The sequence below is a fragment of the Strix aluco genome, chromosome 17, assembly GCF_031877795.1.
Source record: "Strix aluco isolate bStrAlu1 chromosome 17, bStrAlu1.hap1, whole genome shotgun sequence".
Taxonomy (NCBI): Eukaryota; Metazoa; Chordata; class Aves; order Strigiformes; family Strigidae; genus Strix; species Strix aluco.
In genome coordinates, this window is record NC_133947.1 from 8,934,225 (window position 1) to 8,948,838 (window position 14,614).

Consider the following 14,614-nt stretch of genomic DNA (forward strand, 5'->3'; position numbering starts at 1 on the left):
TATTTGCTTTATTACATGCAAGTGCTACATTCCTGTTTGGTAAATCCCATCTTGCTACATTCGTTCCTTTTTTTTTCCCCCCAGTGTGCTCCACAGCTCTGCTGGGGCACGTCTGTATAGTACTTTCTTACTGAATAGACTGATCTCTTCAAGGATATTGAAAATCCTACAAAACTAACTTTGGCTGAATTTGTCTTTACTATTTAGCATTTTAGAGCACTAATTTATAAATAGAATTGGTTTGCTGCTTCTGCATCCTGGAGAAACAAGGTCTATGAATTACTTGCATTTTTCATCCCTTTGTACTTATATGAATGGAGATCACTTTCACATATTAAAAAGTGACCTAGAACTATGTGTGTCTCTGAAGCACTACGTCTTGAGGGTAAATGATAGCCAAGGTATGTGAATACTTACCATTTAAACATGAAGGAGCATGCCTTGCGAGCCACAGCCTTGTTTGGGCTTTGAAGAAAAAGTAATTTGAATGCTAAAAAAATCCCTTTGTTAAAATTTGTGATTGGTTTGGTCAGGCCAGTCCTGTGTTTTGGCAAGCGTGCAGTACAACAGACAGCTGCACAACCCAAACCTCATCGAGAAAATAACGCACTGAAGGGAATCTAATTGTGATGAGAACAAAACTATTTTTAATTAGAGCGATGAGTTTGATTTAGGTATATGTCTAATAAATATTAGAGTACCTACTTTTTGATACTTTACAAGAACTAAATTGATCTGTGAAATTTTGATTAATGTAAAGGAAGAAATCGTTCTGTGTTCTTCAACATTTTAAAGAGCAAAACCATTTCACAGAGATCTTGAGAAAACATGTAGCTATCTCTTAGCAGTCTTGTGTAGGTATAAACTGTACTTTCCACCACTCTAACAAACAAGCCACTATATATATAAGCCAAAGACAAGAAAATGTGTATGCCTTCACCTTCTGCAACTAACATGTGCTGCTGCCACTCTTTGGAATGAGCATTTCTGGGTTTGGTTGAACTAATTATGTGTGTGAAGTGATGACTGAAAACAGTACCTTTAGGTGAAGATGGTATAGATCTGTCTTGTCCTTTTCCCCTTCACAGAAGGAATATGTACTTTCGTTCCGCTTTTTTAACTCAAAAGGAGTGGAACTTGGACTGGCTCCCAGTTATGCACTCAAGCAGTAGAAGATACGTTTTAAGAACAATACAGGAAAAATACTTTTGACATTTACATCAGCAAAACTGCTCCTTGTGTTTCTCTGCCTTAAGAGAAAACTTGAGCCTCAGCTCATTTTTTTAGCAGGCTTTCTGAACTATTTCATTGAAAATAACTTCAGTAAATCAGCTGAGAGTTTGTCAACTACCACTTACAGATGTCAGTGGGTTGATAATCTTTTTCCCAACAGAATCAGGCACTCAGAGTTCTAGAAAAGGTTGTTCCTTGCTAAGAAAACTTGGTTATGTTCCTTTCTCCCTCTGTAGGCTGCTCTATTTCGCAGGACGCTGCTGTCTGAAAAGTTAAGACATTTCAGAATTTGTGTCACTTCATCTAGGCTTTAAGGGATTTTACAAATACATTTTAAAAAAACTTTTAAAAAACTCAACAGTTTAATACTAGTACAACCTCTGTTAAGCAATGAAATAAAAAAATTTGGTATCATGAGTCTGCATCATATTTGTCTTAATATCTGTCAAGGTTAACTTATTAGTGAACTCTATAGTTAAAAGTGAAACTTCCAGATTCTGAGCCCCTATTTGGAGTCAGTGAATAGTAAGACTCTAAAACATGAACTGTTTAGAAGTGCTTCATTTGCCTGAAAATTCCGTGAGAGGAAATAAATACCGTTTTATATAGTGATTAAAGGTCTTGCACAAAAATAGTCTGTCCTACCAGAAATATCAAGAAGGATTGGGGGTGGTTGTTTTAAGTGGCATAAACTTTCTAGTATTTCAAACAAGTTACTCTTCAAATCTGGATTTTAGCCGAGGCAAGAATTCCTTTCTAGATCTGAGGCTAACCACACATTTCTGAGGAAGTCAAAAAGCAGAAGAGGTAAATGGCCCAATAAAACTGGAGGAACCTTAAATCCAGTTTGTGTAATCTTAACATATCGCACCATTCTAATTTTATGAGATGGAAGTTATTTAATTTTTACATACATTATTAAAAGTTTCATGGCAGAAGTCCAGAAACGTGCCAGCTGTGCTTGCAGAGTAGCCAGCTCAGGCCAACGTTTAAATTCTTCAGTATTCAGTGGGAGACCTTGAAAACTATTCTGCCCAGGGTTTGGCCAGCCCAACAGAGCGGAAAGACCATTAATTTAAAACTCTTCTCTACAGAATTTGTTTCAGCCAGTTTACCTGAATTGAAGCAATGTGAAGTGTGTTTTCCATCTTAAACACGCTATCTGAAATCTAAAGGTTGTAGCAATTGAGAATGAAGTGATTAGCATAGGCATTGTTTCTAGACACAAGGCAGCTTTGTACAACAAAAACTCTTTCAGATGTGACCTGTAATTTGACTTTTGAGAATACCTGAGAGTGGCAAGGACAGTCTGAGATTGTTAAGGGTCACTGCATTTTATATGATGCTTTATTTCTGCAGGAGTTCATACGGGCTTGTAATAACTGTTATTTTGAAGCATTGTGCACTGCACTGACCTGTGGTGCTTCAACAAGTGCACTTCAGCTTGTTCCTTTAGTAACACTCCTTCCATCCCCTCCCCCTCACTCCTTGAGGCGTAGTTACAGCCAGTAAGCTTTCCTCCAAACAAAACCGTTATTTTCCAGCAGGGACAGACAGACAGCTCTTGCTAAACTCCCAGTTTTCTATCTGGTGCATCATATGCTAAAATCACACTTGATCTCAGCATTTTCCTTTGGGTGCTGTGACTTAACCCTTTATCTACACTGGGATTTGTACTCAATCAAAACACGATGTTGCAGAAATATCTGCATTGAAGTTTGATTTCACAAGCTCTTAATCTTACTGAAAGTTCAAGTGACATTTAATGCTGCCATCCTCTGTTCAGCAGTAACATTGCTGTAGCAAGAACTTCCCAGTTAATACTTGACCCTTTGACATGTATTTTCAAGACAGAAACCTGAATATTAACCCAGTATTTTTACAGGAAAATCCTATCATCCTTACCACCAAGAAACAAGTAGGTTTCAAATATCCACTAATACAGTTACAGTAAACAATTTACCATTTTGTAGTACATATATTTCATACACTGCTACGGCATTAAAACAAGTTTATTTCCATTTTTAACAGAACCAAAAGATTTCAGGAATAAGTCATGTGTACTGTCTCTTCATTTCTGTTAATAAGCTGATATTTGGATAAACAGGTTGCTATAACTAAGAGTATTTTGTTCTGTTCATAACTAATTTGCCTCTGTAATACCAGCTCATCTGTAATAATCCAGTACAATAACCTGCATTGCAGGGGCAGAGGCACTGACTAGGTCTGTCTTCTATTGCTTTATATTTTAATTCAACTTTATCTTTCATTATCAGTCCCACTAATAAATATGAAAAGGTTGAGTTCATTTATTTCTGCATCAGAAAAGCATTGGTCTCCATGGTTACTCAAAGCCATGTAGCTTTACTTTCACCATAAGCTTTTTTTTTTTTTTTCCCCTTTACAGAATTTGCATTGGGTCCTCCATCTTGAGTTTTTCCACAGGTATTTTTAAAACAAGAGCATTTATTTCTGTTTCTCCAATTTATACTGTGTGCAAAGCCAATCATCTGAAAAGTGTATAACCTTCTCTTCCTAATGTTCCTTATTCAGAGACCTGAGTGGGTTTTGGTTCCCTAGACCTATTTTGAAGTAAAAAAAAAAAAAAAAAAATCTACAGGTGCAGAGATGAACTGTGCTACTCCTGGTCCTGGCCAAATGGCATCTGCATTACAAAACTGCACATCCACAGGTCCGGAACAGCTTTGCAGAAAGTTTATTTATACCATTCAAGTTATATTACACAACAGCTTGTAAACCCCTATTCTTAGTTTGAAATAGAGTGCTGGAAGCTTCAGCCATGTGCAGTTTATTGAATTTTAAAATTTTGACATTGACTTCACGTTCTCTTGTAAAATCTGAACATTTGTGCATTTGTGAAGCTGGCAATATTAGCACGTTACTTGACAGTTTTAACATGCCATACTAGAGCACTCTTCAACCTTCTGAGCATTTTAAGTATAAAAATGCAAAGGTAAACAAAGTGAGGTTTTGTACATTTTCTTCATTGATTTAGGAAGCTTCTCAAGTAAGTGCCAACAACTGTGATCAAATCTGAGAATAAATGTTCCAGCCTCCATATAGCTACAATATGATCAGAGATTTTTAGCTTCCCTTAGAGGTGCTAGCCAAAGATCTGAAATGTAACAGTTACTTCTTCCTAATGTCATAAAGTATGAACTGTAAGAATAAACTCAGGCAGCCTTTCCTAAAAAACTTTTGGTATTCAAAAATTAATTATTTTGATACTTAGTACCTACATAGTTCATTGGAAAAAAGTCTTCAGTTCGGTAGAGTTTTGGCAGGTCATAGGGGCGTGCTGCTGATAGAGGGTGTCTCTGAAACAAGAACAGGACAGAAATTAATCTTGCTGTTAAAGAACAGGAAATAATACTTCACAGAGTTGACCATGTAAAAGAGACGGTGGGATAGGGGGATCAGCATCTCGAAACTGAAGTTACTTTCCAATACAAGATAATTGGCTTTGCAAACAATGCTGAAAATGTGAAGTTGTTTACTTCCACACCTGATTCTACAGACTTTGCAATCATCTTTGCTGGATTAATACTGAACAGATAAAAATAGAGTAGAACACAGGGGAAATTAGTTTTAAGGCACAGAAAAATGCAAATGAATTAGTAACACTGGAAAATACTGACTACAGAAGAAATATAGAAAGGGATTTGGTTTGCTTCTGGGGTTTTTAAGAATTCAAATAATTGATTAATCCTGAATTGAGGAGATAAAATCTTTTTGCTGTAGTGCAACAATTCAAACCTCTAGCTAAAATCACAGTCTCAGTGGAAAATGAAGAGCCTATCTTTTCCATAAAGCTCATGGTCTTCAGGCTCTTAAATGTATTTTCAGAGAATAGTTCACTATTTAGATGTAACGCTCACATTTATTTGTATTTAATTCTCATTCATGTGTTTCAAGCTGTGCATCTGGTTACAGACATTTCTTGAGAGTATCCACTGTTAATTCTTTGGAAGAGATACCGGCTTTCCATACACATCTCAGCACAATTTAAGAAGTAAATACTCATTTATACTATGACCTAGTACTGGCTACCAAAGCTGCACTGCTGTGCTGACATGGTCAGAACAGGCAGGATGAATGGGGTTCTGCTGACTGACTGGATGTGCACATCTCAGAGATCAGTACCATGTTCTTGGAGAAGGGCACTCGCTAGCTACGAGGATATACAAACCTTGCTATGGGGGAGAAACATACTTGTAGTGATCATCATCAACAGATGCATGTGGGTTTGAAGTTTTTATGCACAGACCCAAACAAAAGGAGATAGGCTCCTTTTACTGGGCAGAATACTAGATTTTTTTTAATGTAAAATGTAACTGTTTTTTCATCTAATATTGAAAATCAACAGTCACAATCACTGAGTAAGACAAGATGAAGAATCTGAATTGATCATGTAAGAACTACTAGTGACGAGGTTCACCTCTGCAAAATAAAAAGGAGGAAAACGCTAACCAAAGAAACTGAAGAATTAGCCAGCTGTAACAATTCGCTGTGAAATATTACCATTTTCTGTATTTTCCCTAAAATCAAAGTAAAAGTTAAAAGTCACTTCAATTTTCAAAGTAAAATCATCTGACTTTCATTTATTTCTAGGGCAATATTGCCAGTGGTCATACCAGGAGAAAACAAAGCTGGAATAGTGTTATGAATTACAGTAATTAAAGTTAACAAGCTGGGTGACAATCTGTTTACACAAAGCCCTGATCAGAGCAATCGAACTTAACTAAGGACATGAGCCTCTCTAACTTTAAAAGTAGACTCAGGATTTCCCATAGCTCATGAAACCACTGTCCCACTCTGATCTGTAAGCAGTTATTTTAGAACTGCTTATTCTTAGCACCTACTATCCAGAATTCCTCCAAATAGATGATGCCATGACTGCAATGAGAATTTTTTTTTTTTTTTGAGATCCCTGCAATAGTAATCTGATGTTTTGGTGAATAATACCTTGTTACTTATATACTACTACAGGTATTATGATTCACAGATATACTTGGTCCTTTCCGACCTGCAGCTACTGTATGTTTTCTGTATACCCTCTTGACCCAGGTAATTCTTTTGGGTGACTTCCTGTAACCATGCCATAAATACTTCTAAAGTGACTCCTCCTGGTTTACATCTACCCACCCAAACTTTGATCAAGGAACACTCTTGTTAAAGGAACTGCTTCAGTCTTCATTATCTTAAAGTACAGCTGCTGAATCAATAGTAAATGAGAGGCAAAGATACCAATCCATATGACTTGACAGTATTTTACGAGGAAGGGGACTGAGGAAAGCTTTCTTTCACAATGGTACAAATGCCACACAGGGTTAAAAGACAAGGGCATGAGGAATCTCTGTGCTGTGCACATCACATAGACTGAAGATGAAATAATTCCTTTGTGGTCAAGCTGCTGTGAAACTTAAAGGAAGGTGATATGGTTGCCTGCTATGGGGTGGGGGGAAGAAGGGGGAGAAAAGGTCTTGAAATTCCAAAGCCTGTTGAAGCCATCAAAAGAGAAAGGTTTAAGTAGTAGCAAATAGCTTTTCACCTCTAGATCACTTGATTCATGTGTGTCACAGTCTAATAAAGGTCAGACTATGGCCCTTAGAAAGTAGGTGCTCATTAAGGTGGCATCCAGACCATAACACACAACCACTAGTGCGCTGACTACAGCAGTAGCTTGCTGAAGGCCAAGTGGCCGTAAAACTAGAAGGTGTTTATGTCTAATCCAGGCTACAAAGGCCTTGGCTGAGGTTCTGCCATTTCACGGGTGTCCGTAAGCACCTATGGCACCTATGCAGTGCAAATACACAAATCCTTATTTCTCCTCTTGTCTCTTAGGTCAGGCTTGAGACAGTGGAGCATAGCGTAGCAAGCTTACACTGTACCCAGAAAACACAGGCTAGAAAAGAGATCTCTGTTGAGATGCCCTATACCCCTGTATACTTTGTCCCAAACTTGGAAACAATTAACTTAAAGACCCAACAATGAGTGAATAAAATGAGGAAATAAAGATTAAAGGAATTATAGAGGAATTTAGCATTTGGAAGGCAGTATAACATGGTTAGATGAAGCTACATCAAATAGAAATGAAAGGATTAAAACATTTGTGAGAGCTTTTGAAAAATAAAGTACGCACAACAACTCTGCACTTGCAGGCAAATAAAAGAAATGGCATGTAGAATCATGCCTGAAAGATTAAAACTTCTGGTGGCAGAGACTTCAGTCAGTTGCATTTTAACTGGCAGGCAAGTTATCGAGGGAGACAAGCTGTGTGACATAATATCTAAGGCACTAAAAGCACCCCTTGAGAAATACAGTTTGAAGCCCCTAAAAGCCAGACCCCCCAGCTGATAAAGCTAAATACATGAGAGCAGTAAGAAAATGACCCATTTAAGAGCATAGTGGTTACTCTGACAACCCAGCATCAGAACAGCAAAGCTGGGTCAAAAGGTGGTCACTTACAGCTTGCACCACATCCAAGAAATAGCTTAATTCACAGACAGTTACATTCTACCTTCTATTGAAGAATAATAAATACTGGGCTGAACATGTTTGCTTGCTCAGTTTCATTTTCATAGCCAGGCTTAAGTCAGCCTGCACAGCAACGTTACATTTAAGGCAAGTGCTCTAAGAATTGCTGGTGTGGACACAGAAAATTGTTTCCCTTCTATCTGAGTATCTACAAGATGGTCCAGAAATCCACTTTGGAATTGCTTTTATAACACAGATGTAAGGCATTTACCCTTCAGGGACCACGAGCCCAGCAAGACTATTCATCCGTCTGTCCCTGGCTATTCTCTCCCAACAGCCTCCCAAACAGATCAGGAGCAGGTAGCACTTCACCTGCTTACACGTGTCATAAATCCACTCTGGGAAGCAGCTGGGCAAGCGAGTAGGTATGGTCTTTGTGGTGCAGGGGCACTGGTACAGCACCAAGTGCCCCAGCAAAAAGCTTTGGCATCATTATAAGGATTTCTGACCCTATTCCAAACAGTACGTTTATCCAGGCTATTTGCCTGACCGTTACAGCTAAAACATTGAGCTATTTTCACAGACAGAGGAAAGAGTAGAATACCTTAGAAAAGGAGGAGCAATGTCATTTCCTTCCACATGCTGCGTCTCTGGAAACTTAGCTGGCAACTTGAACCTTCATTCTTACTCTGAGAGCAATCATTCCAGATGCACAAAAAAATGTCTCCTTTAGGGCTACTGAATTTAAAGCCTTCAACTTAGAGGTATTTACAATAACTGTACTGGAGTAGTTATCCCTCTGAACTGAGCTCCTGATCAATTCTGCTGCTTCAGAGAAGAGAAAGGAGCAATAATAGACTATTTCGTACACTTTGCCTTAAGTACTATTAATGTTTCCACAGCTCCTGAATCCGTTTCTTTTACATCTGCTGCCTACCACCTGAAGCAGCACCAATATACCTTTCCCTTGACACCAATAAAGATATTTGCTCCTGTTAGTTTACAGTGAAAGGCCGCCAAGCTTTCTGGAGTGTATCAGCACCGCTGCAGATATCCAAAGAAAACCAGCTCAAGGAGCACTTCTCTACAGAAACGTGCCACGGAAGTTTGAACTCTGCTCAAACTTATGAAAGATAAAAAGGGATTCTTGGCTATCTGGCAATAATTGGGTTTCAGATTTGGTCATTCTTGCAGGTATTAAAATCAAAACAGGGCAAAAACTGAAACCTGTTTCTTTGGCAGCTCCAAAATCAAGCAAACGTTCTCACTTTTTTCCAGCAAAATCTCAAAAATGACAATTTGTATTCCTCTCAATCTTAAATTCTGATATAATTTTATATAATGATGGTAAAATAATTTTCTATTATTTTTATCAGAATAGATTTAAAGTTCAACATTAAAAACTTACATCTTAAAAACCTATCACTTTGACTTTTCCAGTCAGCTTTCGATTGCTGCCAGCCCATCCATCACAGTGCTAGTGGACTCAAGACACACTTTTGGGAAAAGTATGCACTAAAGAACCAAAATGCTCTTCACACATCAGCTCTGATGCTGAGCACAACAAATCCTCACCCACATGTTCTTCTCTGTTAACCACTTGCTATGTACCAACAAAGTAACTTAATAAAGATGTTTTTAAAAGAGAAGAAGGGGTCTGATGTTCAGTACTGCCACATCAGTGAGACCTCTTTTACTTAGACTGGCTTCCACAGTAATTCTTATCTCCCATTTCTGGGGCTACCAATCCCACTGTGCCAAGACAACTGAAACTCAGCTCTTCTACAAGCGTGTGCTGAGTAAACTTCAAAGTAAACACTGAAAATGTAACACAGCACTCAGCTACACAAATGGGAAGAAACAACCAGTGTTAAGACCAGTGTTGAGTCTTATTCTTAGCTAACTAACATAACTTCTCAGAAGATTCTTAAAACTTCTCAAAGGTGTTTAACCAGCATCAAGGAATCACCTTTTAATTAGCAACTTCAAAATAGACTGAAGATTGAAGATTAATCCTAACAATATCCTTAAAAACTAGTCAAACACTACTACACCTTGGGAAATCAAGGCAGAAAAGTTACGTGATGTGTATCAACAGACAGCAAGTCATGGCAGAGCCCAGATTTAAATCAGGACTGACGGGAATTCTAGCAGAGCCTGCAGCACTGGTTTAAAACTTTACCGCCTACAGCTGTCCTCCCCATTCCTCCCCCAGAGGTTATTTTCCTCTCAGTCAGCAGAAGGAAGTGTGTCACCACATCAGAGTCATCCTAGTTCAGTCTGGCACACTACCTTAAATCAGCAACGAAGGTAAGTTTGTGCTAAGGTACCCAAACAATTAATTGCAAAAGCCAGCATATGGGTGTAAGTTCTCCTCTTCAGGCCAGCAGTAGTTTCTGTGCTAAGGCAAACCTAGTGATGTCAAACCACTCCAATTTTCAGAACACAAGCTTCAGAGCCCAATTTTTGCTTACCTCCAACAGTATATATATTTTACACAGTATAACTTACAAGAGTTGGATTCCATTCTTGACTTCACATGCACGGTATCTTTACTATCTCAGTAAGGTAAAGAAATCTATCTATCATTCTGTAAGCCCAGAATGTGACTGGATGAGGAGCACAAGCTGCAGAATTTTCTTCCTGAGAAAATACAAAAGTCTTTTCTGACTCTAGTACCTGTGCCCGTCGTGAGCTGGAGCCAGCCAAGCTGGACATCTGACCTCACCCACCGCACTCACAAAAGCTTCCAGTAACAAACTCTGTAAATTCAATCTTTACAGAATTCTGCCTGAAGATCATCTTACCTTCCCCTTTTCCTTCAAATCTGTGGGATTACTGTGAAGGCTTTCCAGATGCTTATTGACTCTTGTATCAATTTTCTTATCTCTGACTGACCAACAGACAGGGGGGAAGTTCTTCTATAGTTGTCTGTTACTAGTCTCCTAATTAGAGGACAATATAAACTTTGAGACACACTGTTTCCAAACATAAGGCAATCATATCACTTTCTAGTATTATTTATGGGTCTCAAAAGCACAGTGAATAGTTTGCAGACTGACTGTGCCAGTTTCATTCTTAAAACAGCTTACAAAGTAAACAATACACAACAGAATTCGGAAGTTTACCAATTGGAATGAAGATCATTCCCTCACCTCTTTGCTTTGTAACTCAGAAGGCACAAGCCTGATCCTTCTTAGCATGATCATATTATCATCTCCATCATAAATCATAAACTTTTTCTTCTTGTTGTTCTATACATTCTGTGTAAGCACTTCAGAGCAAGGCCAATTCTGTGCATGCTCCAGAAAGCATCATATATATTCTTTTGGCTGAAATTAGTTATTAACGACAACCTTTCACTTATGACTTATGACTAGTCTCTCTTCAAGGGAAGGATAAACCAGGCTTCCCTTTGTGAAGTACGTACCACGAAAACATGTAAACACAGTAAACCAGCTATTTTTATTCCATAAATAGTAATGAGATACATAAAGTTAAGAGAATTTATAAAAAGCACAGGAGGAAAAAAAACCTGCAACGTCCCCCTTTTTTTCCCTTCAACCTCTTCAGCAAAGATCTATTCAACAGCTGCAATAATGTTCACTGCACAAATCAATAACCTTGCTGAAGCCATGGGAAAGTACAGTTTATTAGCTGTTCAGTAAGGAGACAGAAACACAAGGATGCAGCAGCTCCTCTGCCAGAAGAGTGTGGGATGCAGAAGAGATGTGACAGCTTTGAAGAATCTCACTGCAAAATGTGTTCTCTCTAAGTGTATAGTCTAAGATTTTGTGCTTAGGCATGTTATCCACCAGGCTTTCTTCTCTTCAGTGATGGATCTAGTTTCTCACTAATATAATCATTTTCCCAATATACTGTTGCCAGAAGGAGCATGTCCTTTAAAAAGAAAAGCCTGGATTTGTTTTGTTGTTGCCATTTGTGATTGGTCTGACAGTCTGTGTCTACAAGGCTTCCTAAGGCAGACTGCCCTGGCTTCAGCACTCTCAGTCTCTCAATTTATTTCAGAACAAGAAGCAGTAATGTATTTGGGGCTGCTCCTCATGTGTTAATCTTCAGGAAAGCCAAAAGGGAATAGGAGCGAAAGAAAGAATGAGACAAACTAAGATAAATAGTAACAATAGTACTTAGCATTTCTACCTGCAGAAGCACAAAGGGCAGAAATTGGCCATTTGATCTTCACAATATCCTTCTAACACAAGTATTCTCATTTTACTAGTAAGAGAATTCTGTGCATTCATTGCCCTGGTTTTTACTGCAGGGTCTGTTCCCAGAATTCCCAGGTCCCTGTCTAGTGGCACTATCTAAGGAAGAGTGTAAGACAGGGGCAGATCCAAACAGGGACTATTACAGCAAACTAGTAAAAAAACCAAACCAAACCAAACAAACCCCCCAACCAAACCAACCAAAAAACAACAGGAAAAGAAAACCACAAAAGCCATGGGATTAGATGGATGCATTTGAGGATGCTAAAGTTACTGGTTCACATCATTGTGAGTCTGCTGTCAGTCATCTTAAAGGTCAGGGAAACCAGACGAGGTTCTTGATGACTGGAAAAAAGCCAAATGTCATGCTTATCTTCAAGAAGGCCAAGGAGGAAAATATAGGGATCCATAGGATGTTCAGCCTAACCTCAGTCCCAAAGAAAATATGGAATAAATCCTTTTGGAATTCATTTCTAGCACTTGAAAAAAAAAAAAAAAAAAAAAAAAGGAGATGATTGAGAAGAGTCAGCACAGATCTAATAAGGGTAAACAATAGTTAGCCAACCTAATTAACAGCTGGCTAGAAAGCAGCTTTTCAGAAAAAGCACTGGTGGTCCTCAGAGACAAGAAGCTGAACCCAAATCAGCAGAGTGCTCTGGCACTGGTGAAAGCTAACAGCACACTGGGATGAGTACGAGCACAACCAACAGACTGAGGGATGTGATCACTTGCCTCTGTTTTGGCATGAGACTGAATCTGGAGCACTGTGTCTGGTTTTGGGCTCCCCAATTCATGAAGGATTTACTGGACTGACATACTTGGAGCAAGTCCATCAGAGGACAATTAAGATGCTCGGGGGCTCAAGCACATACATTATGAAAAGAGGTTGAGACAGCTGGTTTCCTCAGCCTGAAGAAGAGAAGTGCAATTTAGATGATGTCTTCAACTACCTAACGAGTGAAGACAGAGCTGCTTATAGAGAAAACAGAGCTGGACTCAACTCAGAACTGCATAGCAAAAAAGAACACTACAGGCAATGGACATCAGTTGTGGAAAGAGGAGTATCAATCAGACATAAGGAAAAAAAATCTACATGATGTCACAGGCATCAGGAACAAGTGCCCAAAGAAGTTGTAAAATCTCCCTTCTTGGAGATGTCCAGTCAAGTTTTGAACAAGACACTGGGTAGCCAACTTCAGTTAGCCCTGCTTTCAGTAGGGAGTTGGACCTGATGACCTCCAAAAGTTCTAACTTATATTATTCAGTAATTGTAACTGAGGCACAGAGGCAATAAATTACTTCAAGTCTGCCTCTGGTCTTAATTATGTTAACCCTAAGCCCTAAACTCAGCATTCTGGGCTATTTATTCCATTCCCTAACTGCTGGGGAATCCCTACATGGTATTAGGGTTAGGTAGGTTTTGGTTAAGCAGGTTTTCTGCCTTCTTGCACAAGTTAAATTATAAATTTAAAAAATGCAGTGCTGCACTCACATTATCCAGTGGCACTCCAAGCAAAATGTGCAAAGTCCAAGTCTGCTGCTATGTCTGTTATTCACATCCAATACTCAAAATGAATTTATTCATTACTCACTAATGATTCACTTGCTGACAGTCTCAGTCCAGTTCCTAGGGGACTGAGTTATATCCACAGACCTTCAAAGCAGATGTTATATAGCTTTTTCCACAAAGGTGCTAAAGTGAATGGCTAGGGAGTCTCAACTAGGCACCTCATCCTGCCTTTCAGTCTTTCTGAAACGACGAGTTAAGGCACAAACAGCAGACTCCAAGGCTGTCAAGTCCTAGACTTCTATGAGCAGTTTTTTCTTTTCCTTTATTAATGCAGTGTCTGAGGCAAGCACATACAACACCAGAATAGTAATAGCCTCAAATTATAGGTCCCTTTGCAAATCAATTCGTACCAACACATTTTCTCATCTAAGACATTTAAACATTTGGAGTCTCTTGCACATGGAACAGCAGCTGAGGTCCCCAAGGAACAACTCAAACTGCTTTCACTTTCTGGAATAATACCACAGACAAAAGTAAACAAAAATAATACCATCCATCTGAAGCATGAGGCAGCATTATATACAGAAGCGGCCTGTAATTATAAAAGGAATTGGATAAGGCTAATAAAAAAATAGATTGACCAAATAGACACAACAAAGCACAAGTTCACACCCCTTTCCTTAACTTGGTAAATGATTCACTCTGAGTCAATAGTAGTAGTCAAGTCAAAGAAAGAGCCTGCTTCCCAAGCTGACTTGCTGTTTCAATATCATCATAATACAAAACAACCTTCCAGCTCCTTGTCTGAGACTATGAACAAGCAATCAGGCAGTCTGGATGTGAGACAAAACTGAGATCAAGCTCATACTAGAAAGGCATTTGAATATACTCTAAGTGACTCCAAACAAGAGCCTTTACAGTTTCCGTACTTTGGTTCTATTATCTGTAAAATAGGGGCAATGAAACAGTATGAAACTTCACACATAAATTAACCAATTTTATTACACTAGATCCAACAGCACTGAAGGAGTGGATGAGGCTCTCAGAACATCCCATTGCAACTTATGACTGCTGTCTCCCCTTCACTTGTTGTGCATGCACCTCCCTTAAAAAAAACCAACTTAGCTTCATCTTGGAAACTTCTTAA

At 38.8% G+C, this 14,614-nt stretch overlaps 1 protein-coding gene across 1 annotated transcript in view; it reads right to left on the reverse strand.

Moving 5' to 3' along the window:
• Positions 1-1,362: 1,362 nt before the first annotated feature.
• BCAS4 (breast carcinoma amplified sequence 4) overlaps positions 1,363-14,614 on the reverse strand; it is a 45,300-nt gene continuing 32,048 nt past the window's right edge. Inside the window, exons 5-6 of the mRNA XM_074843116.1 lie at positions 4,494-4,571; positions 1,363-1,497 (exon numbers count right to left, since the gene is read on the reverse strand). Coding sequence (XP_074699217.1) covers positions 1,432-1,497; positions 4,494-4,571 — 144 coding nt within the window. The 3' untranslated portion in view covers positions 1,363-1,431. The remainder of the gene's footprint in view (positions 1,498-4,493; positions 4,572-14,614) is intronic.